This window comes from Pristis pectinata, chromosome 9 (assembly GCF_009764475.1).
Source record: "Pristis pectinata isolate sPriPec2 chromosome 9, sPriPec2.1.pri, whole genome shotgun sequence".
NCBI lineage: Eukaryota > Metazoa > Chordata > Chondrichthyes > Rhinopristiformes > Pristidae > Pristis > Pristis pectinata.
In genome coordinates this window covers 99,934,499-99,960,939 of record NC_067413.1, presented here as the reverse complement: position 1 = coordinate 99,960,939, position 26,441 = coordinate 99,934,499, and the positions used below count along the sequence as shown (strand labels likewise).

Below are 26,441 nucleotides of genomic sequence, written 5' to 3'. Positions count from 1 at the left end.
ATTGCCAATCAAGTAGTCTGCCAGCATTCACTGAGTAGGCCTGTGAGTGAAGAATAGTCATTTAGGCAGGTTCCTTAGTGCCCTGGAGTCATACACCAGAAAGCTATCAACTCCTTCAGCACAAGGAGGAAGAAAATTGACAGAAAATGTTGTGAAAATATCTTTAATTTTTAAAGAAGCCTAACCCTGCTTCATTCTCAAGGCAATATTATAATTGCCTACAGCAGTGCACATCAATTTCCTTCAAAACTCAAGAGCAGCATGGTATAACAATGCTACCCCATCGCTAGGCCATCTGCCTTAAAAGCCTCAACAGAAGTAGTATGGATGCTCATATTTTGAGTTCAACAGGATTTTACTACAATTTGGTTGAAATACACACCATTATCAGCATGGTGCTGGCAACAAACTTGCTGTTTAACAGCAGAAGTTAATGCATATTAAAATGAAATCTGATATCCCTTGAGGTAAGCTGACAAGCTATTTGGAAGTTTCAAGGTACGAGGAAATACTTCAGCAAACTTGAAATGCCATCTCATTAAAAAAGTTAGCTGGTATGCTCAATGATGTCAAATCCTCTCAGTACTTCACTCCTGCTGAGGCGGTTTAATTTGAACAATCTCATATTTTTCTTTGACATGAGTAATCTTTCATTAAATATTCCTTTTAATGGAGCAAGAAAGTTTAATTAAATGTACTTTTCCAGGATCGCCTTCTCTATAAAGCTCAAATCTCATTTATTTATACATGAATGAAGCACAGCCAATTGAGTCAATGTTGACATTTCCAGTTCAAAAGTGACCTGAAAATAATCAAAGGAGAAACTTCCATCATTAAAAGTTCTGCCAGCTTTGTCACCGCATTAAGAAAACTCACTTCATTTCACTCTTGACAATATGGCAGCAATAAAAGGCAAATGCTTTGGTTTTTGTTGATGGATATGAAAGCCTTAATCTTACAAACAAATAACTTTCAGCCCTTGCAGATGTGTCAACATTCAAATTACAGCAGATACAACAAGGAAGCTCAGAGCCTGAATAAAGAACCCAGATGAGATTTTAACAAGAGGCTCATTCCACGGACATCTCCAGGATCCCTCTAATGAAAACACCACACCAGGCTCCACTCAGTTCCTGTTATAACTAGATCCACGATTTGCCATAACATTTTACACATGCCCTGGATACATTCACTTTACAATCTACACTAGTGTTTCAAATATAAACAACTGGACAAGATCTGAAACATTTTAATTTTTGTTGACTTAATTCCAGAAAATGTTTTAAATTATTCAATTAAAGTATAACTATTCATCCAATTCTGAATCAATTGAATATCATGTCCCCTGGTATATTTTCAAATGCTTTCATCTCAAGAATAGCTTTTGTTTTAATCACCACTTACAATACACTAACAATTTTACAGTGTGAGTTCTAAGAACAATGATGGTGTGGGCAGATATATCCTTATGGCATTTGTCTTCTCTCAGTTATCACACAGTTTTTCACTCTCCCTCTAAAAGAATATATTATAAAAGCACAACTTTAAAGCTGATGCAATTTATATATAAAACATGGTGTGCTTGCTAAAATGTGCTTGCACATTGCAGTCAGGGAAATGTTACATCAGTTGTGGGAGAGCATCATGTGTTCTGTTGGCCCTCTTGGTGACTGTGCAGCCAATATGTAGTATTATGTCTTTGTTAGAATACATTTTGTGCAAAAAAGGGTGCGTGCAGCAGCTTGTTTGTTAGACTATTTAAAGGTCTTCCTTTAATGACTGTAACCCTCTGTTTCACTGTTTTTCTATGAGTTAAGTAGAACACACTGTCTAAATATACCAAGGAAAATATAATCTCAGTTGATTTTAAGCAATCCATGAGAGATAACAATTCCAATACACTGGTTTTGAACACCCTAGTAAGTAAAATACATTCTGGAATGATGCCTTAGGCAGCAAGAGAAATCATAACAGATAACCTTAGCATTTCTGAAATTGAAAAATTGTTAGTGACTTTCACACAAACTGCAGGTATTCATGATAACTTTGCAGATTAATTTGCAATTGGATGGCTTTTACATTCAACAACGTTGATAATGCTGTTTATCTACCTTCACAAACAGCACATATCGAAAGTAATTACCATACCAGGAGTTGCTTAAGTATTCAGACAAATCTTTAAACTGCAAAAACCTACTAAATGAAAGCATTTTTCTGGTTACTCAAACTGATTTAACTTATCATTAATCCTACCTCATTTAACTGCAGGCAGCACAGACAAATTTGATAACCCAGAAATGAATGCCCACCACTCATCTCTCTTCTTAAATTAGTTTCAGCTAGGTTCCTAGTGGGATCATTCTACTGTTTAAAACTCACGCGAATTTAGCAGTCACTAGCACTAAACTGCTGATCATTCAAAAAGAAAGAGACAAGAAAACGTGGAGGTACCAAGACTGAACCTGCCTCATGTTGTTCAGAAAGACTGAGGGAAGCTTGACTCTGCGTTTAACCGCGCCTGATCTGTGAGTGATTACAGCTGGCACAGGATCTCTGTGAATAGTACACATATTTATTCATAGCACTGTTATCACATTATGAGGAAAAACCTCCACAAACATATTAGTGAAGGAAAATAAACTGAACACAACCTGGAGCAATTTAGTTTTCTGAAGTGTATGAAAATTTTGCATTTACATAATGCTTCATTTGATCTGCCAGAAACCATCCTATAGCACTCCCTCAACAGTGCACAGGGCAGGGGTATGTTGGAAAATGTAGCAGCCAGTTAATGTGTAATCTGGCTTTTCTGGCAGTTCTTCAGGACACCGTGAAACTCTCTGCTTATTTTCAATTTCCCATTGAATTGAATGGGGCTTTGGCTTCCCATCTCCCTTGAGCTGATTGTCAGCCTTGTTATACACTCAGATCCTGAGGAAGCTGACCCAATGATATTCTAACTCAGAAGCAGGAGAAAGTACCATCACACATGCATGCATGTCTCAGAAGAAGCATATGTACAACCTTGCAGCAAAGAGGTGCCAATGGGAATGTTTTCAGGAATGTTGTCACAGCTGTAGATAGAATGCAGGAACTCTGGTGTACAGTCGTTTTCATCAATGATGTGAATTACTACCTGGAAAATAAAATCAGCAAACAATGGAAATCAGAAGCTAAGTAGGGCAAAATAGAACTTAGTTAACCTGTCAAATGTGGCCAAGTATAATTTGTTCTGACAGAGTGTCTTTGACATGAAACATCACCTCTGTTTCTCCCACAGATGCTGCCTGACCTGCTGAGTGTTTCTAACATTTTCTGTTTTCACTTATAATTTGTTCTAGCAGGATCACTGCAGTAACGAATCAGCAATGAAAACTGCAAAAGGAGTGCGTCCCTCACCAGATCTTCAGCCTGGTTATACCTGGGGGGTGGGGGGGAGGGAGGGAATGCTGAGAAAAAGCAATAGGAGTACTGGCAGAACAACATATCAGATATTGATAAATTAAAAGTTAAAGCTCTGTAGTTCAACAATATAAATAGACAATGGACTTTTCAACTCTATGCATCAGGAAAGGGAATTTAAACAGGGATCTTTGTAACATTATGCATGTGATGCAGATGAACACAGCACTAACATATGATGAATGATCTAGCATTCATAATGGTAAGCTTGCTCACGAGCTGCACCTTTCAGGAGGAAGCATGTCTTTGCGTCATCAAGGGGTTCTTACCAGTAAAAGGTCGAGGTGGTGGAAATGAACGCACAGTGATTGGACTAGTATAAAGATCCAATTTATTCAAGCTCCACAATGAGTCTAAGAAAAGTGGCCTACATTAAACTATGCTCTGCGACCCACAGCATGTATCATTATTAAAGTGACTGGTAAATCAGTGGGACATGCTACTTAACTTTAATCTGTCACCTGAAATTAGCAGAAGTTTCACTTCAACAATGTAATAAGCTTCCTCCTCTTACTTTAGAAACATAGAAAACCTACAGCACAATTCAGGCCCTTCGGCCCACAAAGCTGTGCCAAACATGTTCCTACCTTAGAAATTACTAGGCTTACCCATAGCCCTCTATTTTTCTCAGCTCCATGTACCTATCCAACAGTCTCTTAAACGACCCTATCGTATCCGCCTCCACCACCGTTGCCGGCAGCCCATTCCACGCACTCACCCCTCTCTGAGTAAAAAACTTACCCCTGACGTCTCCTCTGTACCTACTCCCCAGCACCTTAAACCTACGTCCTCTTGTGGCAACCATTTCAGCCCTGGGAAAAATCCACTGACTATCCACACGATCAATGCCTCTCATCATCTTATACACCTCTATCAGGTCCCCCCTCATCCTCCGTCGCTCCAAAGAGAAAAGGCCGAGTTCCCTCAACCTGTTTTCATAAGGCATGCTCCCCAATCCACGATATTTTAATCCATGATTAATGAAATATTCTGTTCTTTGGGGTCAAGAAAGGTCAGCAGTGCTTGTCTGAGTTCCATAACCTGGCTCTGACCACGATTAGCCCCTCGCAATCATCCGTCCCCCATTCTGATCACTTTCTTCCTCCAGAATTTACCCCTGGATCCTGGCCTGGTGGGAAATCCTTGGTGCTGAGTGCTGCCTACAGTTGGCTGATTGTCCTGGTGAAGCCCAAGGACCATTTACAATGGTTCTCAGGTGTTTTTGTCTCAGCACACCAACAGAATCACGCCCAGTTTTGGACATTTGCAAGTTTAGAGACCAATGCTGAGTGCAGAGGTGCTATCTATGTCATTGACTGTAACAGTGGTGTTGTCCTTCAAAGGTAAAGGTATGAAGAAGCAGGATGGATGTATATATGGCATATAACTTCTTCTCAATATCTCCCATACTCTTATTCCTTTCTAACCTAAGAGCAGACATAGATTAAATAAGAAAGAACTGGAAAAATTCCTGAAAGGGAACATATTAATAGAACACTGTAGCATTAATCGTTGAACTTCAATATAGTACATACTTGTGATAGCACTTCCAAAGAGGCAGAAAGTACAATAATACTTCTGGGTTGTAGGATAAAATCCACCATCACCCCAAAAGCAAAGACAAAATATGTGAGGATTGTCCAAAAATTATTCTTTTTTGTTTCTTTAAATCACAAACATTATACTTTATTCATAAAGTCTGCAACAATATGGCAAATATATTCATATGTCACCATGTTCCACACAAGCTATCTCATTCCACTTTCCTTACTTTATCATGACATCAACTTTCCTTTACATACATTCCTCAAGCAAACTTGAGTTTCCCCCCTCAACATTTAACAGTGGGAAAGCTTTAAACTGTCACCTTTCCCCATTAAACCAGTCCACAACATTTGGTTGTGACTAACTCTTTGCATCAGAAAAACAGCACGTTCTGAGCAAAGCTAAGAGCACCTTTCATCGGAGCTGGTGCTTATCTCTGTGTATGTCGCTGGGCAAAGCCCATAGAGTTCAGGACTCTGTGTTATGCAGTTGCTTGGGATGAACCTCAACAAAGACCATTGCATCTCCTTCCCAAATCTTGTGGTCAGACATCAGTTCCAGAAGTAGTGGATGAACATTTCAATCCCAACACAGCCAGCTCAAGGTCAGTGTGCTGAGGCACGGAGACTCTGGCTATGCAAGACATACATCAAGCTGCTGTTTATTGATTACAGCTCAGTGATTGACACCATCATCCCCTCAGTACTAGTCACCAAGCTTCAAAACCTGGGCCTCTGTCCTTTCCTCTGCAACTGGATCCTCGACTTCCTTATTGGGAGACCTCAGTCAGTGCAGATCGGCAATAACATCTCCTCCTTGCTGACAATCAACACAGATGCACCTCAAGGATGCGTGCTTAGACCACTGCTCTACTCTCTCTACACTCATGACTGTGTAGCTAGGCACAGCTCAAATGCCATCTATAAATTTGCCGATGACACCACTGTTGTTGGCGGAATCTCAGATGGCGACGAGGAGGCGTACAGGAGCGAACTAGGTCGGCTGGTTGAGTGGTGTTGCAACAACAACCTCACACTCAACGTCAGCAAGACCAAGGAACTGATTGTGGACTTCAGGAAGGGGAAGTTAGGAGAACACACCAGTCCTCATTGAGGGGTCAGCGGTGAAAAGGGTGAGCAGCTTCAAGGGTGTCAGCATCTTGGAGGATCTATCCTGGGCCCAACACATTGATGCAATCACAAAGAAGGCACACCAGTGGCTCTAATTCATTAGGAGTTTGAGAAGATTTGGTATGTCACCAAAAACTCTTGCAAATTTCTATAGATGTACGGTGGAGAGCATTCTGACTGGTACGGAGCCTCCAATGCACAGGATCGCAAGAGGCTGCAGAGGGGTTGTAGACTCAGCCAGCCCGATCATGGGCACAACCCTCCCCACCATCGAGGACGTCTTCAAGAGGTGGTGCCTCAAGAAGGCAGCATCCATCATTAAGGACCCTCACCACTCAGGACATGCCCTCTTCACGTTACTACCATCAGGGAGGAGGTACAGGAGCCTGAAGACCCACACTCAACGCTTCAGGAACAGCTTCTTCCCCTCCGCCATCAGATTTCTATAAACCCATGAACACTACCTCGTTATTCCTTTTTTTTGCACTGTTTAATTATTTTTGTAATTTATGGTAATGGTCCATCTTTGCACAGTACTGCTGCAACAAAGCAACAGATTTCATGCCATATAAGTCATAATAAGTTTGATTTTGATTCTGAAGAAGAACCAGACATGGAGAGCAGTGCATGTGTCCTTTCTTTGAAAGCAACAGCATTTTGCTAACAGTAGTTAAATTAGCTCTGCTGAACAATGGGAGCCTGATTCGAATTTAATTGCTGCCTCGTGGGCTCCTCATGGCTCAGTAAATCCAGAAGCAAAAAGGAGTTGGGCGCAATTCACCTCAGAGTGTTTTATTGCATTAGTTGGATGGTGTGCTCCTCAAGGAAAGCTTCGCGCCCCCCCCCCCCCCGCCAATCATGACAGCTCTCTAACCCCTGCCTCAATTGATTCTCTCTGTCTCCCTCCCTCCCTCTCTCTCTCTCTCCATTTCTCTCTCTCTCTCTCCCTCTCTCTCTCTCTCTCTCCATCTCTCTCTTTCACCCTCCAGCCTCATTCCACAATCTTGTGTCATTGTGCCCCTGTGTACAGGCTCCCATTTGATAGCGACTGTTCTCAAGCCCCATCCAGCGTGGACACGTGAATAATGTAGCTTGGGTGTGACAAAAAGGCATATTTTGGATTATCTTGAAATGTTACTCTTCTGAAGTCCCATGCTGATTGGTCAGTGGATTAATGTACTTGATGTTGCATTAAACCAATTGAAACCTTCAGGTTTGTTCTGATGAATTCTACAGGTCTCAGCCAGCAGGAAAGCAGAGATGCTACTGCTTCCTAGTCAGGGAAAAGCCACTCAGACCCAGCTCCCAACTGTGCGCCTGCCATAAGAACATATACACAGACATTAGGATGGCAGATCTAGGGTTAATATTAAAGTGTTGCTGGACCAAGGGCTTTCCCTTGTTTTAATGCTTATACTGTTAAAGTTGTGTAATTATCAGATGCGAGAATTCCTGTGTGGATGAGGTCAATATTGTCTGTCCTTCTCCACTGATGTATCAATCTGCTCTCACTCATTGGCCTACCCCAAGAGGAAGAAAGGCTAATTGCCTGACCTGGGGAAGGATTATCCTGAAACTATATCCCAGATTTGGAAGAGAAAGAGAACATCATGCCATTTAAGTTCATAAAAACATTAGAATGCTGGCATGAAACTTTTCAGTCTACTGCTTTACCAGAATGCTTATTCAAGCAGCCCAAGGACAAATCTCAACTCAATACCACGCTGCAAATATTGCAACTCTTGTGTCCTAGCTAGCAGATAGGATTTTCTTCAGAGCTTCTCTTCCTCACCAGAAGCATGGTGAAAACTCCTGTTACACATAAATGGAGATTCTGCCTCACTTTCATTGAAGTTGTGGGCACGCAGCAGAATCTGCTCTGATTAAGTTCCTCCATGGATTCAAAATTGAAATTAAGAGATCACTCCTAAAGCTACAAACACAAAATTCAATTTTGAAACAACATTTACAAATCCTGTTTCATAATGAAATACACTTCACACTGTTATATAAATTTTACATAAGTAACAAATAAATTTCTATTGAGTAATTCAGATTCTTTAAACGTTTTCATTCAAAACAATTGATTAGGTATGGATCTTCGCATGCATGGTTCACAGGTCTTGTTCAGCGAAGTTTTTTGGAACATGCCTGATCTCCTTTGGTCATTCAAGTCAGCTGTTAATTTGTATCCTTGATATGAGCCAAGCCTAGCTTTATGTTAGCCTAACCTATTCTCCAGTTTCCAGCATCTGCAGTCTCTTGTGTCTCCTAGCCTTATGCTTTCTTGATGACAGATACTCTATCTGGTATATTGGTGTAGGGTGGGGAGAGAAAAGGGTAGAACATGTAGCCAAATGACCAACCACACCCTTAACCCACTCATGTACTGTTTGCTTTCTTGAAGCATAAAATATGAATGTTGAAAGACATACGAGCATTAAAATCTACTCTTATTCGTTCTTGTAACATTTGCAAAAGCAGTTCTATGAACAGCTTAAAGAAAATCACCTTTTTTGCTACTATAAACTGCTGACTTTTGATCTCAGGTATAACGTCAAGGGAAACCCTGGGCAGAATTGTAGAAAGAAACTACCTACATGATCAGATAAAATATGATTATGCCCAGAATTCATTTTGCTCTTCCTCGTCCACTAATTTAAATCTCTCACAGACAAAAAGAGCCTTAATCAAAATCAATACAAACAAAAAAAAATTCCCCACACCATGTGACAAATAATTTCATTAAAATCAGCTCAGAAAGTCTCAGCAATCCATTTAGTCCAAGCTGGAGTATTACACTACAGGATTACTGGCACTTTCATGTATGGATTCCACAGATGGTGTCAATATTGGAGGAGAGTGAGTCTATTAATCAGTATCACAACAGCTTGAGAGTGGGCTTAGGGCAGCTTCAGCGTGTTTTCTCATCAGAAAATCCCTGCCTTTGTTGTTCACACAATTTGCATCCCCCCTCTGTAAAAACTGCTTAAATTTGGCTGTCAGTTTCTGACACGCTATTGATTACAAGTTGTCTCACCATATTCCACTTCCTAGCTTATAAATGGAAAGACAGAGCATTCCTGCACATTTTATGTTAAAGAAAAAGTAAAAGAAAGGATTTGGAATTTGCTCTGAACTATTCAGAGGTTTTGGTCTCATTGATTTAAAATATCTACTCTTCATTCGTTCTTGCTGCTACAGCAATACTATCAGGAGTAGATTCATCACCACAACCCTTCACATATTGAGCCAGAATGTTCTAATCTTTAGTTCAAAGGGAAGCTTTGGTTAATTCCAGTATGTGACATCTTCTGTCTGACAACATACAGGCGCAAGAAATGCAGAAGTCAGATACAAACTGCAGGTCATGTGGTGGTGTATCAGAGTCCAGCAGTGAAACAAAGGTGTCCTGATCTGAGCAGCTAGAGACAATTCACATCCACCCTTCAGCATTTGGGGATGGTTCCATGGGTCAAAAAACAATCTGCAGGAGGAACCTGGTGGGTCAGGCAGCATCTGTGGAGGGAAACAGACAGTTGACGTTTCACGTTGAGAGCCTTCAGTCCAGACGAAATGTCAACTGCCCATTTCCCTCCACAGATGCTGCCTGACCCACTGATTTCCTCCTGCAGTTTGTTCTTTGCTTCAGGTTCCATCTTCTGCAGTTTCTTGTGTCTCCATTGCTAAATGGGTCACTGACTTTGATTAAAAAGGTTATGTTTATTTTTCTTTATTACACTTTGTTTCTGGTTTTAATTAATTTCTAGCAGCTTAGGGAATGTGCTTAAGCAAATTTATTTTTTAAATAATTTAAAAATATTTTTTACATGCTTCTGATAGACAGAGACATTTCAACATTTGTCAGCAGTCAACAGGCAAAAGGCCAGCAGGGTATTGCACAGAATGGGCCTCCAGATCCACCACCTGCAGTCAACTTGTCGCTTGGGACAACCTCAGAATTCAGACCTTGAGGTTAACAGATCCCACAAAGCTGCAAAAGGGTAAGTGAAGCAGCTGGACCAGCAGGACGGGATGCGGGTCAGGTTCTCATTATGTTTCAGAGCCAGTTTGACGAGAGCAGGAAGACTGCAGAGCTACCCAGCCCTCCTCATCCTGGTGACTGTTTCATGCAGCAATACTGAGTGAATGAATTCCTTGTCAAGTATACCCTTGGCTCAAGTGTGGCAAATAGCAGAGGAGCTGGGGAACAGATATTCCTTAAGTTAGACGATAGGGTCTTTTAAGAGACTTTTGGGTAGGTACATGGAGCTGAGAAAAATAGAGGGCTATCAGTAAGCCTTGTAATTTCTAAGGTAGGGACATGTTTGGCACAGCTTCGTGGGCTGAAGGGCCAGAATTGTGCTGTAGGTTTTCTATGTTTCTAAGTTGCACAAATATGATTATATAACTTTAAATTTAAAGCAAGATTTAAAATCCTGACAGATTTAAAATATTAATAATTCCAATGCTCTAAATACTGTATAAGTAATCTTAACTTCCTTAACAAACCATATCACAAAAAAATACTTAAACAGCATTTTGACATTTGACATTATTTCTTGTTTTATTATGAGTCCTACTGAAAAGATGTATTTGAGAAAGCAAAAGACTAATCGAGGTAGTAAGGTTATTTATATTACTGATATCAAGTACTCATACCTCAGTGACACTGGTGAGACCAGTACCAGCTTCCAGTGCCCGCACCAGTAGATGGTAGAGGTGATGTTCACTTTCATAATCAATGCTGTGTATCAGACTCAGCTCCCCATTTTCCTGATTTATAGTGAAGAGATTGCTGGGATTTATCAGCAGGGAATAGGACAGAGACCTCCTCTGGAATGAAATGGCTTCCACAACTGTAATTCTAATGAAAGAAAGCATAAACTTTTATTGAAAAGTAATACTGCAGGGGTATAACATACTTTCTTATGCACCATAAAATACAAATGCAAAATATCCACTTAATTAATGAGTCGCTTGCAAATTCTGAAATTTAGCTTTCCTACCAATCTTAACAACTGTATTTTATCTTCTTAGTTTAGCACAATTATAGAACTTCAATATGGACTTAGTCTGTTCTCTATTCACTTTCAGTCCATTAAGAAGCATGACAGATACTGAGTTTTTTCATCTCTAAGGAGTACTCCTTAAATGATAGGTATATGCTATTTTAAAATCTCACCCATGTAGTTGAGTTCTCAGGGTTTACACTGTTGGCCTTAATGCCATACTGGCCTAGATTTGTCACCAAGCAACAAAACAACGATGTTCATCACTGACTCCAACCAACGCTACCCACAAAGATCAGTTCTATAGTATTTCAGGTCTCCAGCAACACTGATGCCAATAAGCTGGGTGAGAAGCCAATGAAACAGGGCAATTTTGGAATAGCAAAATAGCAAGTAAAAAGCACAATTTTTAATTAATAGTTTCATCATTTTATGCAGCACAAAGCTGGATTGTTTATTCAATTAAAGTAGAACCAGAACTATCATGAACAAAAGTATCTATTTCAAAATCCATCTTATTTTGAAATATTTGTCCGTGGGAATTATGATCCAGACCTGATTTATAGTGTCATGTTGGAAAAGGCTGCAAAACAGTACATTGCGTTGAGGAACAGGAAATCACTGACAACAATGTTTGCATTTCTGTATTTAACTGCACATGTGCATACTCCAGAAGTTGGTGTCAGCTTCACGATGTTATGACAACATTACAACCTCAAAATCCAAGCCATTATAGACCTGTTTCTCTGGTGCTGAGAGTGTACTAGTTTGCAACTAACTCTAAATTACATTGCTATCTCTGGCTGCAGGAATAACACACTCAGAAAACAGAATCAAGTGCTTAATATTGTGACTGCACTTGTATCTGACCAGCAAGGAAAGGGCATAAAAAAAGTCCATGTAGTGTTTGAGCTCTGCATCTAGATCTCCATGCCAGACCATAGCTGTGACCTACATCTGTAAAGTTCATTTTGCATTAGTCATGCTAGGATCTCAGCAAGCAGCATCCAGGATTGTAACTCCAGTTCAACAGTATAGCTAATGCAATTACATCAGTAGGAATTCTGAAAGTAGTGTGAAAAGTATTCTGAAAACTCTTGAAACGCAGCTCTGGTCTAATACTGGATAACTAGGTGAGTTAGCTTTCAATATCCACCAGACACCTGTATTTTAATTTTATGAAGCAAATTCAGAAAATGTGCATTATAGAGTTTCAGGTTCAAAATAAACTGAAAACATTTAAATGTCTTAGACCATGAACATGCTTATTACACCATATGCAAAGAAATAGAGATCTTCCAAATTCTTTGTAAGTCCAAACTTCCTCATGTTTCATATGGTATTTTATTATATATAAAGAGGCAATGTGAAGACACAATTTGATTACAATATTTACTTGTTCTTCTGCACTGTCATCAGGAATCAGTTCAGGTGGTCATTTAATACTCGTAATGTGTGCTTATATTTCATGAGCCACTATAATAATACACACAACATGAATACAATGTTTTCTTTCAAATTTTCTTCCCTCCCCTATCAAAAGTGTAAATGAATATGTAAAACTGCCCTGCACCTCAGACTGAGTTCACACCTGTACTTCATAATAAATACCCATCATTTATATGGAGGTTTTCTTTCACATAAGCTGTCGTAGGGGGTGACTATGAGGAAATTAAAGGAGCTTGTACGTTCTCCCCGTGTCTGCGTGGGTTTCCTCCGGGTGCTCCGGTTTCCTCCCACATTCCAAAGACGTACGGGTTAGGAGCTGTGGGCATGTTATGTTGGCGCCGGAAGAGTGGCGACACTTGCAGGCTGCCCCCAGCGCATTCACAGTAACGCAAAAAGATGCATTTCACTGTGTGTTCCGATGTACATGTGACTAATAAATAAATATCTTATCTTATCTCATTTATTTCTGATAAATATTACAGTGTTGTTGTGTCATTGCCTTCTCATAAAGAAATTAGTGTTTTGTGGATATATGGAACAACTGGGTTTAATTCCTTTCACCAGTATTTATTACTGTTTTCCTAGAATATTTTGCTGCAGGTGCAAAACAACATTTGACATTTAGAGATGCTCTCCAGAAATGTAGAGCAATGGGGGGGTATCTAAATTGGCAGCGTTTCAGCCAGTGCCTTATACTATTCAGCTCTGTCATTTACTACTTACGGTTGTCCAGCTGGGGTATTTTCAGAAACAAACACATTGTAGGACACATTAGTAAACTGCGGGGGCCTGGAGCCAACCAGAATGAAAACTGATGCATGAGGACCTTTGTTGCTCCGTTTATCGACAGCCAGCACAGTCAACACATATTCATTGTTTCTGAGCAGAGTTAAGCCAGTGGTCTTGATGATGCCTGAACTTCTGTCAACTTCAAATCTCTCCTCTCCCCCTGCAGGTATCAGTCATGACATGTTAGCCACATGAAGAGAAAGCAATGTAAATCTGAGCCTTTAGCTATTGAATTATTCTGATAACATTTCTGCTACGCAGAGTCATTACGTGCCTTTGGAGTTAAAGCAAGGAATCAGCAACATAATCTAAGTACATTGCAAAAGCTAATTTGTGATATTAGTACAATCAATTTCACTAGTTAAAGAAATATCAACATTTTTCAAACAATATCATCTCTGCAGGGTAAGTGATATTGCATAGATAAAGGGTAATTTTATTGAAAAAACTCATTCAAATGTTACATGCATATTAGATTGTGACATAAAATAATAATATGCCCAATCATTTTGTCCATAACCCACTCATAACAATCCATTAGTTCACTTCTAAAGACATTTATCATATTACATTGCCACCTAGTCAAAGCATTTCCTACGAACACTAGCCTAGAAGCTCATAATATTCCATCAGTGGCATCATGATCAGAGCACTGTAGTACCTCAGTCCTATTGGTATTCAAGCCAACTTCATGTCAGTGCTGCTGTTCAGTGACAGTTCTGTTGCAACAAGATGTGACTAAAAATATTTTCTAGATCTGCCCAGTGGTTTTATTGGTTCCTCACTAGTATTCAGTTGCCCCAGGAAATGTTTTGTGTAAATAGTAGGTGACAAGTTCAGTCTCAGTTCTCAAGGCCCAATATTTTACTTGCCTGTTGATATTAATGTCTGAGCTCTCAAATGGAGAGCAAAGTACAGGCAGGGTTCAGACAAGGTAAGGAACAAAAGACAAAAAAAACATTAGCGGTAATCTAAGAACTGAAAAAAAGAAAGAATAGAGCATGGGAAGGCAACCTAACTTCTGTCCTTTAGACTGGTGGATGGATCAGGAATGGCATGGCTGAAGTATGAGCAAGGTATGGCAGAGATCAGAGAAAGTGAGGGAAATGTAAAATACACCAACATTCCTGCCTACATAATAGGATTGTCTGACTTTCTTCCTTACCGTCTGTCAGGAAGTATTCCATTCCATCAGCAGAGTGATCAGAGACATCCCATGCAGAAAGCTGGAAAACTGGTGTACCCTTGGGAGCATCTGAAGACACGACTGTTAAGTAAGGGAACAGCGGCATTGTCCACTCTGGAAAACTTTCCCTCAACACTTTAATCATCAAATGGCAAAGGTACCAATCTTCACCTGCAAGGAGTCAACAATCATCACATTTTTCTCACATCCTTCTCCAAATGGATCATGACTTTTCTTACATCTTGTACATTTTTCCAATTAAATCTTAACCCTTTTAATTGAGACATCCTATGGGAAATAAAACAGTAGAAATGATATGATGGTCCCCCATTAAGTTCAACATGATAGCAGTTACCATTACCATAAAATGTCCTCACACTTGCAGCATTGTCAATATCAAGACTTTCATGATTGTGCATCAAGTTTGGGTACACCACAACATTCTAGTAATGTCTCTCAATGTCAAGCTCAGTAAGTTATATTTCTCATCCTGGTCATCATGATGTCCCCATGTGAGAGTGGAAATTTAATTCTGCAATAAGGCAGATTGCCAGGGCTGCCTGATAGCTGGTTAAGACGATCCCACTAATCATATTTTCAATTGAAGAAACTATCAGCTAGAATTGGATTCTTGGATGAAAGCACAATATGCAACAGGACCACAGGTGCCTCTTATATATTTCATGAAACTTTTCAATGTGCAGAATTCCAAATTCATAAAACAAGTTAAAAAGCCTTATGCTTATTTCAAAGGTTTAATCTTTAACATTATGTAGAACAATAGCAATATCAAACACCCAGAATTTCCCCAATATGTGAGGTGATTTACTGCCTTGGAAATTCAGATTCAAATATAACTTCAAATAACTTGGGAAGAATTTTTACACATAAAAATGAGACATCATGAATGAGAAAGGATCATTTTGCTATCAAAACTCATTGATCCTGACTCAATTTCACAGCATGCAACTGCTGCTTGAATGACTCCAAGGTTTCTGCCATTGTGGTGCTGCCTGTAAGATTAATTTCAAATATTTATCCCTCTCTGAATACAGGAAAGCTGGTATTTTAATTTTACTTCTAACTTATTTTCAAGTATGTCCTCTGGTTCTACATTTCTGGCTTAATTAAGAATAATCTGTACCTCATCTATTCTATTTAATATTTTACATATTTCTGCGAAGGTCTTTCTTAATTGCATCTTTTCAAACTGTAAAACCAAAGCCTCTCTAATCTTTCCTCATCCCTTTCCATTTGGGCACAGTGTTATTTTCAGGTCCCAGTTGATTCTGTAAAAGTGCGAATTTGGCTTTGTGATAACATGCCAGCCTCAGTCAGACAATTATAAATTCAAATCCCAATTCAGGACTAGAGTGTAATCTAACCTGACACATTACTGCAGGACTGTGGGAGTACTGCATTGTCTGGAATAAAATCTTTTAATAAAACATTAAGTATGTATCACTGGCACTGACTGACTCTCAGGGCAGAAACGTGAGAGATCTTTATGAAGAGTATACTGTGAAATAAAATCATATCTCCAGTCTCCCTCACAAATAAACCTTATTTCTGAAATACGTATAATCAATTACAAGCTTGGTGCAGACCCATCTATTCAATTGATTGAAAGTCATTAACTTTTGCTGTGATTTAACAAAAGAGTCCGGAAACATCTACCTGAAGATAAGTCAGTGTCAGAGCAATGGGAGACTTTCAAGGAGAAGATAATGCACATTGAGAGTACTATGTTCCCAAAAAGTAAGTAGAACCCCATTGGTGGATAGGAGGATACTGGGTGGAACAAGACAAAACTGAGAGCTCAAGACTGCATGAAACTTTGAGGAAATGGGTAAAAGTAATAGTGCAGGGATTAAAGTAAAATGGAAATTATGGACAAAAATATTCACAAGTATAATCAAAAATAACCAAACCTTGTTGTGTAAACACATAAAAAGAGATATCTAATAAAAGAAACAGGCCTTTAGAGACCAAATTTATAACCTAGCTGTTAAGGTGGAAGGTGTGGGCATGGCTCTTCATAAGTACCTTGCTTTGGTCTAAACTGTGGGATATTGAATGAACAATGTAAGTAATAAGGAATTTGGCAGCTTTTTAAGTAGGTACTCTGCCAGGTTTGGATGAAATCTGTCCAAGGCTGTTAAAGGAAGCAAGAGAAATAACAACGTAGACCCTGGCCATCATATTTCCATCTTTTCCAGCTATGGGTGTGAAGCAGGACTCAGCTCATCAATCCAGATCCCTCCTGACAATACTTCATTGGTGTAGATGCAGCAGGGGGTTTGTGTTGACCCTTCTCATCTGGGAGATGGGCAGTGAATTATATTGAGGTTTCAGTGGTGACCAGGCCTTAGGCAGCAAACTGCAGAGGTCTTACTACCAAAATAGCTTGCAAACTGGGTTAAAGCTTCATCTTCTGTCAAAGCTGAGGCACTTAAAAACCACTACAACTGCTTTAAATAATTGAACAAAAGTTATTAAATAAAATTAAAATGAATTAAGACTTCACTGACATCAATGAAAATTAATTAACATGGAAATAAAGTAAAACATCAGAAAAAACTCATCTTTTTACTTCTAATCTCTTTGCTGAGAATCCTCATTCAAATGAACACAACTCTATTCCTGAGCGAAGAACCATCTACTGGAGGAACTCCACAGGTCAGGCACCAGGTCTCAACCTGAAATGTCGATTGTCCCTCTACCTCCACAGATGCTGCCTGACCCACTGATTTTCTCCGGCAGTTAATTTTTTGCTCCAGATTACAGCATCTGCGGCCTCTTGTGTCCTCAGGACTCGACGACAAAGGACAAGAGAGGCAGATTCCCAAACAAGTTTTGCTGTTGGACTCTGTCTTGTGGAGCTGGCAGAGCATTGGCACCTATTACTTATGTCACGAACTAGCAACAAAAGAAACACACTGAGCATGATTCAGTGTTAAAAACTATTTTATTAATCACTACTTATGATAATACGTAAAATAAAAGTAAAAATGTTAGTATGTTAGAATTCAAAAATGTTAAACCTTGAACGTTAACCCCAAAACTAAACTCTTCGTGTGTGTGTGTGACAAAGTCCCAAACTCCCAATTCTGGAATGGTTCTTAAAGTTCAGTTCCGCAAGCCATAAGGTGAAACATGAGCAAAGGCTTCTTCAACAACCACCGTTGTCTGAAGATAAGACGTAGACGTAGAGAAACATAGAGAGAGTAAATACGAAATCCAAATGTTCCACGATGGAACCCAAATGACACTCCAGTGTTTACTCGGTAGTGACTTCCTCACCTCGAAAAGCATCCGAATCGTGGTCGTCCACACACAAAAACCTGTTTCCTTCTACAGGTCAGCAACAAAGTGAACTCCATTGGATTACTTCCAACTTCCATACATGGATTTGAGTGGCAGACACAGTTATTGTTTCTCATCCATCGATAGAGAAAACTAGCAGGCTGGTGTCTCTCTCCCTTCTCTCTCTCTCTCTCTCTCTCTCTCTCTCCTTCTTCTTCTAACTTCTTCAACAACGTCATTACATCCTTTATCTTCTATTGACATAAGCACGCCCCACACACACATACACACACACTCTCTATCTTAAAGGGACTTTCACTGTGTCCGTAACACTTAGCATAACTTACAGCAGGTTCACGTGCCTGGACAGGGGGGAGGGCAGCCGAATGCTACATTTTTCTTTCAGAATTATCAGCATCAGCCAGTACCAAAGGCCTCAATATTTAGAAAGGGAAATACTGAGTAATTTCAAGCCAGTCAGAGACTCAGTGGTGGGACAAATACTTGAAAAACAAAAGTCTTGTGAACATAAGAAGTAGGAGCAGGAATGGGATATATGACCCCTTGAACATTTATTGCAAGAGGAATGGGGCCAATTATAGGAAAGTCTTGCAACTCCTGTACTACATCTGTGGTACTACATATAGGTTTGGCCTTGGAGTGATGTACACCTTGTTTAGGGAGGGATGTACTTGCCTTGTTTAGGGAGGGATGTACTTGTGTTGTTTAGATAGGGATGTACTTGCGTTGTTTAGGGAGGGACGTACTTGCGTTGTTTAGGGAGGGATGTACACCTTGTTTAGGGAGGGATGTACTTGCGTTGTTTAGGGAGGGATGTACACCTTGTTTAAGGAGGGATGTACTTGCGTTGTTTAGGGAGGGATGTACACCTTGTTTAGGGAGTGATGTACTTGCCTTGTTTAGGGAGTGATGTATACCTTGTTTAGGGAGGGATGCACTTGCGTTGTTTAGGGAGGGATTTACACCTTGTTTAGGGAGTGATGTACTTGCCTTGTTTATTGAGTGATGTACACCTTGTTTAGGGAGTGATGTACACCTTGTTTAGGGAGTGATGTACTTGCCTTGTTTAGGGAGTGATGTACACCTTGTTTACGGAGGGACGTACTTGCCTTGGAGGCAATGCAGAAAATGTTCATTGGACCGATTCTGAGAATGAGGGGTTCTCTTACAAGGAAAGGGTTTGTACATTGGCTCCCTACTCCGTAGGATACAACAGGGCTTGGCAAGTTAGATTACCTGGTGAGGAAATCCCAAACTAGTGACCATCAGCTCAGGATAAAGAGATATCCATTTAAGACAGAGAAGAGGGGGAATCCTTCCTCTCAGAGGAGGTCTTTGAATTCTTTACACCAGAGAGCTGTGGATGCTGACTCATTATAGGCAACACCACATTACAGCCTTTCAGATAGTAGAAGTTTGCCCTTATTCACAAACCACTATGAGATATGGAATAAAATTTGTTCTTATAGAATTTATGTGAAAAAAGGTAAATAAATAAACACATTTTTTCAACTTATGTTTCTTAACTCATGCGCAGATGATGTGGCTTCACACTATGGAAAATTATGATATAGACCATTTTCTAGGAACACACCCCACCCCACCCCAATGCCTGTATTATATTCAAAGCTAAGATGGACTTTCATGCTATAAAAAAGCAAGGCTTATGGGGATCAGCCTGGAAAGTTGATTTGAGGCTATTGATTAGTTCATTAATGAAGGATAGAGTCGGCTCAAGGGGCTTAACGTCTGCTCCTGGTCATGTTTCATTTTTCCTTCCCTTTCGTGACATACGCATATGATTAAGATATAAATAGACGGACATAGTTAAGAAGTTTTCAAATGAAACAAAAAATGGCCTGTTGCCATGGCAAATGAGAAAGCTTTGGACTGTGGGAAGGTATCAGTGGACTTGCCAGGCAATAAGAAAAGTGTCAAATCAAATTCAGTTTGAAGTGTTAGAATTTATTTCACAGAGCAAACAACTGCTAGGGAATGCACAATTAATGTTGTGTACTGAGCAGCGTAGAACTGAAGGACCTTGGAGTGTATGTCCACACAACCCTAAAGGTAGCACAGTAGGAGAAAAGATTAATATGTAGTTAAGATGCCATAAAGGATATTTTCCTTTTGTTAATCAAGACTTGGAAGAGTAGGGAGGCTGGCTTGAACTATATAAAACACTAGTTAGGCCACATCTGGAGTACTACATGCTCGACAGCAAGAGTGAGCAAAAGCAAAATACTACAGATGCCAGAAATCTGAAATGAAAACAGAAGATGCTGGAAGTAGTCAGCAGGCCAGGCAGCAAACTTGGAGCCAGAAAGAGAGTCAATGATTCTGATGGACTGATGTATTCATGGATCCTGCGGCAGGTCGAACTGATGTAGGATCGATGATCAGATTCCTCTTTGCAACTCAGCAAATTTGTATTTGACCTTGTGGTTTTGAGGAATTATTGAGGTATTGGTTTATTATCATCACGTGTACCGAGCTACAGTGAAAAACTTTGTTTAGTGCCATCCGGGCAGATCATTCCATACATAAGCACATCGAGGTAGTAAAAAGAAAACAGAATGCAGAGGATAGTGTAGCAGCTACAGAGAAAGTGCAGTACAGGTAAACAAATAAAGTGCAAGGGCCACAACCAGACAGATTGGGAGATCAAGAATTCATCTTTAATGTACGAGAGGCCCGTTCAACAGTCCGATAACAGTGGGATAGAAGCTGTCCTTGAGTCTGGTGGTACGTGCTTTCAAGCTTTTGTATATTCTGCCCAACGGGAGAGAGGGAGAGAAAGAATGACGGGCTGGGAGGGGTCCTTAGACTGACACGTCTGCTAGAGTCAGTCAGCAAGTTTGGGACTCCCACTTTGGGATGTTCATGCAGCACAGTTTGGAATTTGCCTGGGTTTATCAATAAAATTCAATCCATTTCAAGTTTTAAAAAAAGTACTTCAAGAGTTTAGATTTAAGTGTTCAAATTTTAAACTTCAAAATGATTGAAATAAAACAAAATTTGAATAATTCATTATTGATACCAATGGACAGCAAAAGAAATAATTTTCCATCCCCACTGTCAGGATATCAGAGCAGGTTCCAAGGGACTAGAAAAATATATGAAGGACGAGGCAAGGAGGTGACAATCATGACAAATATTGCCGAGGTGTCTTCCTTAGACTCACGTTATAATCAGCATTAAGGCACCTCTGGGATTCATCTAGGGCGACAAACAAATGGAAGTCCTGTGATCTTTTGAACTTCAAGCCTCAGATCTCATTTGGGAACTAGTTTTAAGAAATAAGTAAATAGCTTCAACACTGAACATAAACATCAGTCCTTTATGTGTAAGATCCATTGCCAGCTGGTGGATGCATCAGCTGCCCATGAAGAGTAATTTTTTTTAAATGGTAACTGTGGACATTAATTCCCAGATTGTGTGTGCTTTGGTATTTAATGATGTAACATGCCTTTGATTATGGCCTCTTTGATGGACTAAAATGCTCAAAGAATAAACCACATTCCTTTTAGAAACACGGGCTTTAGAAATCAATGGAGTCTTGATAGTGCTAAAATTTGAAGCAAAGAAAAGCACACAGTGGGTGATGGCTGTAGGGACAAAATACCCCTTCAGTAGCCTGCCGTTACCACGGTGCTCCATCTGCTTGATGGGATTCAGTACTAATTAGCATTCCTACTTTCTTCCATTGTCCTTGTCTGCAGTTCCGAACTCGCAGCCTTGAGTGGCTCTCCTCTGGGCATGTTGCTGTTTAATTGACAACACCATTCCTGTTTGAGGAATGATCGGTCACTCAGTGCTAAAAGTAATGGAAGTGTGCCATTGATACAACGATAAGAGTAAACAATCCTACCTCTTTCTTTAGTCTGTGATGTGCTGATGGTTGACGGGGAGTGGAGGGTTGGAGGGGGTGGAAGTGGGAGAAGGAGAGAGTTGTTGACTGACAGCCATCCTTAAGATTAAAATCAAATATTTATGTACTAGTTCGTCGTCTGTGTAAATCAGCAGGATAAACGTGGTGTCATTAATGTAGCGTCCCCAAGTACATCATTTGGATAGAAGATTGGGGGTCCAAGATTTGCACAGCTAAATAGACAACAGGTTAAAACCCTCACATATCAGTGACAATCCACTCCCAACACTTTCATCAAATGTTCACTTTTAATTAATGTTCTCATGGATAAAACATTCCAGGGTTTCGGTGGTAATATTAGTGTACTGTAGTCTGCATGCTAATGAATAACCAGATGTTTTTGCTTCTTCTGTATCTGAAAGGATATTGGTAGAAAAGCTAACAAATTGCACTATGGATGAAGAATCAACACATTGCTTGTGCACATGGAACTTTATCCCAGTCTCAATCAGCATCTTCAAGCAGAGAGACAGTTAGAAAAGAAAGATATATTGTTTAGAACTCCAAACTTAAACGCAGGAATTCAACAAACCTCCCCCCACAGTCTACATTCTTGTGGTTTCCAATTATTCTGTGGTTTCCCATTTCTGGGCTTTGTGAGTAGCAGCATTACATGTCAGCACTTACATTGCAATAATTTGCATTTCCTCCAGGCACCAGAGGAAATGTGGGTGTTTGCTCTGGAACATCGTCTATATGTTGAATGCGCCAATTGGACAAGACTTTTCCCAAAAAGAAATAATGTGTTAATAAAACAAAATGAATGATTTTCATGGTGAATGCTCAGCAGGGTGCATATCGATGAATAACTGAATTTCCCTGAAATATTGGCCTGAAGCTTTATTCACTGATTTTTGGGATGTGGGCATAGCTGGTAAGGTCGGCATTTACTGCCCCTTCTTGTTTGCCTTCTTGAACCATTGCAGCCTTCGTGCAATTGGGTAGGGAGTCTCACATAGATCCCATGGGCTCCAGTTTTAAACAGTTCTTCTAAGCAGCTGAGAGTGGCACGTGTCAGAAACCAAAGGGTATTCTTTAAAGATGGACTTCAATAACCAGCAGAGATCTTAACCAGAAACCTGAACAAGGAAACCATTGTGCCTTTCCCACCTGGTCAACCAAGCAAGCAGTGGTGTGAGGGCCAAGAAGAAACTCTTTTAGATCAGGAAGGGCAGAAGTTCTCACCAGATTCTCATACCAAATCTGTAGAAGCACTGTCAAGGCATTGACCCACCCGCTGCTGCTGAGGCTGATGCGGAATGCTTCTCAACATCCATCATTAGTAACAGTTATCGGGTGACTCTTTTAAGGTAATTCTTTATTTAGCCGAGAAACTAAGGCAAAAGTAAAATACAGTGGATGTGAGAAATCCAAAATTAAAACAGAAAAGTAGCCTATCTGAGACATTGACACTGTTTCTCCATCCAGGTTTGTTGCCTGATCTACTGAGCATTTCCAGTATTTGTGCATTTCAAGCGCTTGTGGTTCAGATGAGAGCACCCTTGCTTCTGAGTCAGAAGGGCCACTCCAGGGACTTCAACACAATGACCTAAATGATGTTACAATATGCTACCCACCTTTCAGTGGCACGGTAGTATAGTGGTTAGTGTAACGGTACAACAGTGCCAGTGACCTGGGTTCAATTCCAGCCACTGTCTCTAAGGAGTTTATAGGTTCTCACTGTGTCTGCGTGGGTTTCCTCTGGGTGTTCCGGTTTCCTCCCACATTCCAAAGACGTATGGGTTAGGAGCTGTGGGCATGCTATGTTGGCACCAGAAGAGTGGTGACAGATGCGGGCTGCCCCCAGAACATTCTCAGTAACGCAGAAAGATGCATTTCACTGTGTGTTTTGATGTACATGTGATAGATAGGTAGGTAGATAGATAGAATGAATGAACGAACGAACGAACGAACGAACGAACGAATGAAGGCCAAATCTGTTTCGTCAGACGGACATAAAAAAGATTGCACAGCACTATTTAAACAGAAGCAGGGAATCAGCCTTGGTGTGCTGGTCAATACTCCCAGCCTCAGTACTTTACATCAATAGTGCTGAGGTCAAGGGGGTTGAAATCTTCAATTTCCTAGGAATGAACATAACCAATAGCCTGTCCTCATCTAACCATGTAGATACCACGGCCAAGAAAGCTCACTAGCGCCTCTCCTTCCTCAGGAGACTAAAGAAATTTGGTATGTCCCCATCGACCCTCACCAATTTTTATTGATGCACCATAGAAAGCATCCTATCTGGATGCATCATGGCTTGGTATGGCAACTGCTCTGCCCAAGACAGCAAGAAACTGCAGAGAGTTGTGGACACAGCCCAGCACATCACAGAAACCAGCCTCCCCTCCGCCTCTGCCTATACTTCTTGCTGCCTCAGGAAAGCAGCCAGTATAATCAAAGACCCCAGCCCCTTTCAACATTCTCTCTTCTCCTCCATCCCATCAGGCAGAAGATACAAAAGCCTGAACGCACGTACCACCAGGCTCAAGGACAGCTTCTATCTCGTGTTATAAGACTATTAAACAGTTCCCTAGACTCCTGACCTCACAATCTACCTCATTATGGCCTTACACCGTACTGTCTACCTGCACTGCGCTTTCTCTGTAACTGTAACACTTTATTCTGCATTCTGTTATTGCTTTACCCTGTACTACCTCAATGCACTGTGCAATGAATCGATCTGTATGAATGTTATGCAAGACAAGTTTTTCACTGTAGCTTGGTACATGTGACAATAAAAACCAGTTTACCAATGGTCCAAGCCTCTGAATACTAGCCTAGTAACTTAACCATTATGTTAGAGCCCTGGACATATACAGTAAAGCATTTTTTTGTTGAAGAAATGTGGGCTTCCATCTGGTAGATTAAGTCCATGGTAAGAAGATTTCCAATCTGGGAAATGGTGGCATCAAAACCTACAAAAACTGGTCTTATATGTTCTGTAGTTCAAGACAGACTGTTTTAGTAAAATAGATTTAAGAGTCAGTTCCCCATGTTTCCCTACAAAGAAAATGGTTTTCACAATCCACTGCAGAACCCTACAGCATGGCATCTGACCTGAAGAACCAAAAGGGTGTTCTGGGCATGGAGGCCACATTCAATGATCAATGCAATAATCACCTAAGTACTATGGTAGATATATTCTCTGTGAATTCATTTTACCACTTGAAGTAAATCTTCGGTTCTATTTGGCATTGCTCTGAATGGCATGTCACAATTCAAAAACAGACAGGAGTGAGGGATATAGAACCTACATTCTCCAATTTCATGACACTGAATGATGATACTCCAACACGCAGCAAACCACTCCACCTCAGTCTAAGCTTTCCCTTGATTGATAGGCTTGTTAAAGAGATTAGATGCGCTGCATACAATAAAATTTGAATGAGCCATGGTCTGGCAGGAGAAACTCTGTTAACTTCTGCCAGGGCAGCAGGAGGCAAAGAACTAGTGCCAAAGGCTCACCAATGCAAATTAATATATTCCCACAATATGCTCCTATCAAACAATGCACTACTATGAAAGGAACTAAAGGGAGTCATCACTGTAAATTAATTCTGCTACATGGGTAAAGTATAGCAGTGGAATGTAAATTAAAACTCTTTGTATAATTCCAGAATGTCTTATTTAAAAAACGTGCTCTATATTCTGCAAAACTGTATTTTCATATATGTGTGTAGACATTTGGCTGGGGTCCATCTCCATCTTTGAAAGTGTGAAGAAAGTCATGGGCAATCTTATACAGTATTTCATTTTAAAGCAACATTCACTCAGAGTTGGCAGGCAGTGGGTTTACACAGATATTTTACTGCCTTTAAGGCTACTATGGATCTATTCAGTGGTGATACCTGAGACCAAGAAACTTGTCAGAAACTTGTGAAGTCAGCTTTTTATAATCTGCAGTTGATTATGCAGGAATTCTACTGTTAAACCACAAATTACACTATGTTTAAACTGCAGTGATCATATCTGTTAGTGTTTTAAATGGGGATTAATAATCAGAATTTCTTGCTAAACTACTTCTCCCTACTACTTAAATAGCTCACCTACATCCTCACCACAACCTTGAATATCCTAGTTCTAGTCCTATTCACTTTCACCCTGCTCGTTCCCACTGGTACAACCTTGATTCCTGCTTCCTTAGTGAATGTTGCTTTAAGCATACAGTATTGCCCACAACTTTCTTAACTCTTTGAAAGATGGAGATGGACTCCAGCCAAATATATACACATACTGCATATGCAAACACAATTTTGCAGAATATAGAGCACATTTTTTAAAGAAGACATTCTGGAATAATACAAATATATGCGAGGCAGACTTGAACAAATACACAGCTACATTTGGCTGAACCACATAAACCATGGGTCTTGTTCCTTGGTACCAAATCTGCTAACTGCATCATCCTGGAATGAGAGGGTAACCCGGGGCTACTCTTCCCTTCTGCAGGCCATCTTCTTAAGCCCCTCACTCCTTTCCAACTAAGGCTGAAACATGTCAGTCACACACTCCTGCCACTTGTCTGCCTTCCCCCCCACCAGCAAGGTAAAATTCCTCTAAGCTCTCGTCCCTGCCCTCTCCTATTTCCTCTCATGTCCTTCCTT

The 26,441-nt window shown here is 40.3% G+C and overlaps 1 protein-coding gene across 1 annotated transcript in view; it reads right to left on the bottom strand.

Moving 5' to 3' along the window:
- Window positions 1-26,441, bottom strand: part of si:dkey-22o22.2 (neural-cadherin) — a 209,558-nt gene that overhangs the window by 96,433 nt on the left and 86,684 nt on the right. The window contains exons 2-5 of the mRNA XM_052022628.1: window positions 14,553-14,744; window positions 13,322-13,547; window positions 10,800-11,004; window positions 3,025-3,136 (exon numbers count right to left, since the gene is read on the bottom strand). Coding sequence (XP_051878588.1) covers window positions 3,025-3,136; window positions 10,800-11,004; window positions 13,322-13,547; window positions 14,553-14,744 — 735 coding nt within the window. The remainder of the gene's footprint in view (window positions 1-3,024; window positions 3,137-10,799; window positions 11,005-13,321; window positions 13,548-14,552; window positions 14,745-26,441) is intronic.